This window comes from Penaeus monodon, chromosome 21 (assembly GCF_015228065.2).
Source record: "Penaeus monodon isolate SGIC_2016 chromosome 21, NSTDA_Pmon_1, whole genome shotgun sequence".
NCBI lineage: Eukaryota > Metazoa > Arthropoda > Malacostraca > Decapoda > Penaeidae > Penaeus > Penaeus monodon.
Genome location: NC_051406.1, coordinates 40514788 through 40516405, shown reverse-complemented (window position 1 = coordinate 40516405; position 1618 = coordinate 40514788). Strand labels below are relative to the sequence as shown.

Sequence of the window (1618 nt, the reverse complement as noted above, 5' to 3'; positions counted from 1 at the left end):
CGTTTTTATTCAGCATATACAGTATTCACATTTGTGACTGTCATCTTTATCTTCTCTATGATGCATACTTTACAAATTTGATAAGTTTTATTTGGTTATTTTATTGTTACACTTGAGATCCATATAGATATATCTTTTTGTATTTGCAGGCATTGCAGTTGGTGGCTTTGTGGGAGGGTCACTTTTCTTTACTGTTGGTGGCTCAAGAACCTTCCTCTATACAGGAATATTCAACTTGCTCTTTGCTGTTCTCCACATTATCCTGCAGATCCTTCTGAAGAGGCTAAGACCACAGTCATCATCGGCTGGTAAGAAAACTAAATTTCCCCATTTCAAGGAGTAAACTGTTGTTTTGTTTCTCATTATTTTAATTGGATTCAAATTACATGAAAACAGTTTACACAAGTGTTTTGTAAATTTATTTCTAGGGATATAGAACTGATAATTTTTTCTTCTCAGAATTATTTGGGAATGAAAGACCAAAGTCAGAGCCATTATCCACTGTTACCCTTTTATCAACAGGAGGTAGTCCAACTCCAGTGGGTTATATGGTCCCCAGTGAGAGCATGAAACCTGTAGCTGCCACAGATGGAGAGGCTGAAGAAGATTAAGTTATGAGATCCCTTTATCAAAGTCTCATGTTATGTTGGGAGTTAACCAGTGAGTGTGACTGAGGAAACTATTTTCTGGAAGCAAACACAAATACATGTTTCCTGTAATTAACTCAGGAGGATAACAGCCTTGGAAGGACTAAAGTTACCAGTAACATGGAGTTGAAGATCCTGCTTGTCCCGTCCGCTTTTCAAGGGCACAATGATCAAGGTCACTTTAGTGAGTACTTCCTTAAATGATAAATATGCATAAAATGCTAAATATATTTTTGTCAATGAGAAAAAGAGCCTTAAACATTAAGAAGTATGGCAGGAGATTTATTGTTTCCCTCTCTGGAAAATCAGCAACATTGATATAGGCTGTTGAGCTTGTGGTGCTTCTGCTAGATCTACTGTTAGTATTAGCATGTACAAAAATATATAGAACAAATGTTTTCCATGCTTCAGAGATTCCATTGAGACCCAAACTGAAGCACATTTTAATGATGTTATTTATATGATCTTTATTATTTTGAGAGGATTTCTTTCATTTAATATCTTAGTTTTGCTACTAGTGAAGCCAGGTATCAGGGCTGACTCCAGTGATTTTTAGGTATTTTTTTATGATCAAGCTAGTTACAAAAGCATACTGCAGCTACACTATTTGCTTTAGAGAACTACAGTACACTTAACCCCTTGCATGTGATGATAACCTCCAAAGGCAACATGGCAGTAACCCAGTCTTGCATTGCCTGCTCCTGCTTGTGCACTTGGTAGTGGATAATCTGGGTTACTTCCCACCTCAAGCTGGTGTGTCAGCTTAGAGGACTTATTGGTCCAAGGAGTTTTAAATGAAATTATGTGCTTTTTTTTTCTCTTCCTGAAGGGTTATTGGACCAGCAGTACCCTCTAGATTGACTTATCCTGTCTTTTTGGGAGTATCTCATAATCAGAGGGTTAATACTGTAAAATTTACATGGACTGGTGCCATGTACATATATTGATATTCTTATTTATTAGTAATATAA

General features: G+C 36.5%; 1 protein-coding gene across 1 annotated transcript in view; it reads left to right on the top strand.

Annotated features, from left to right (window-relative positions):
* The window catches only part of LOC119586490 (major facilitator superfamily domain-containing protein 6-like), a 16793-nt gene extending 15181 nt beyond the window's left edge, over positions 1-1612 (top strand). The window contains 2 exon segments of the mRNA XM_037935228.1: positions 150-308; positions 523-1612. Of these exon segments, the coding sequence (XP_037791156.1) occupies positions 150-308; positions 523-611 (248 nt within the window). The 3' untranslated portion in view covers positions 612-1612.
* Positions 1613-1618: the final 6 nt, after the last annotated feature.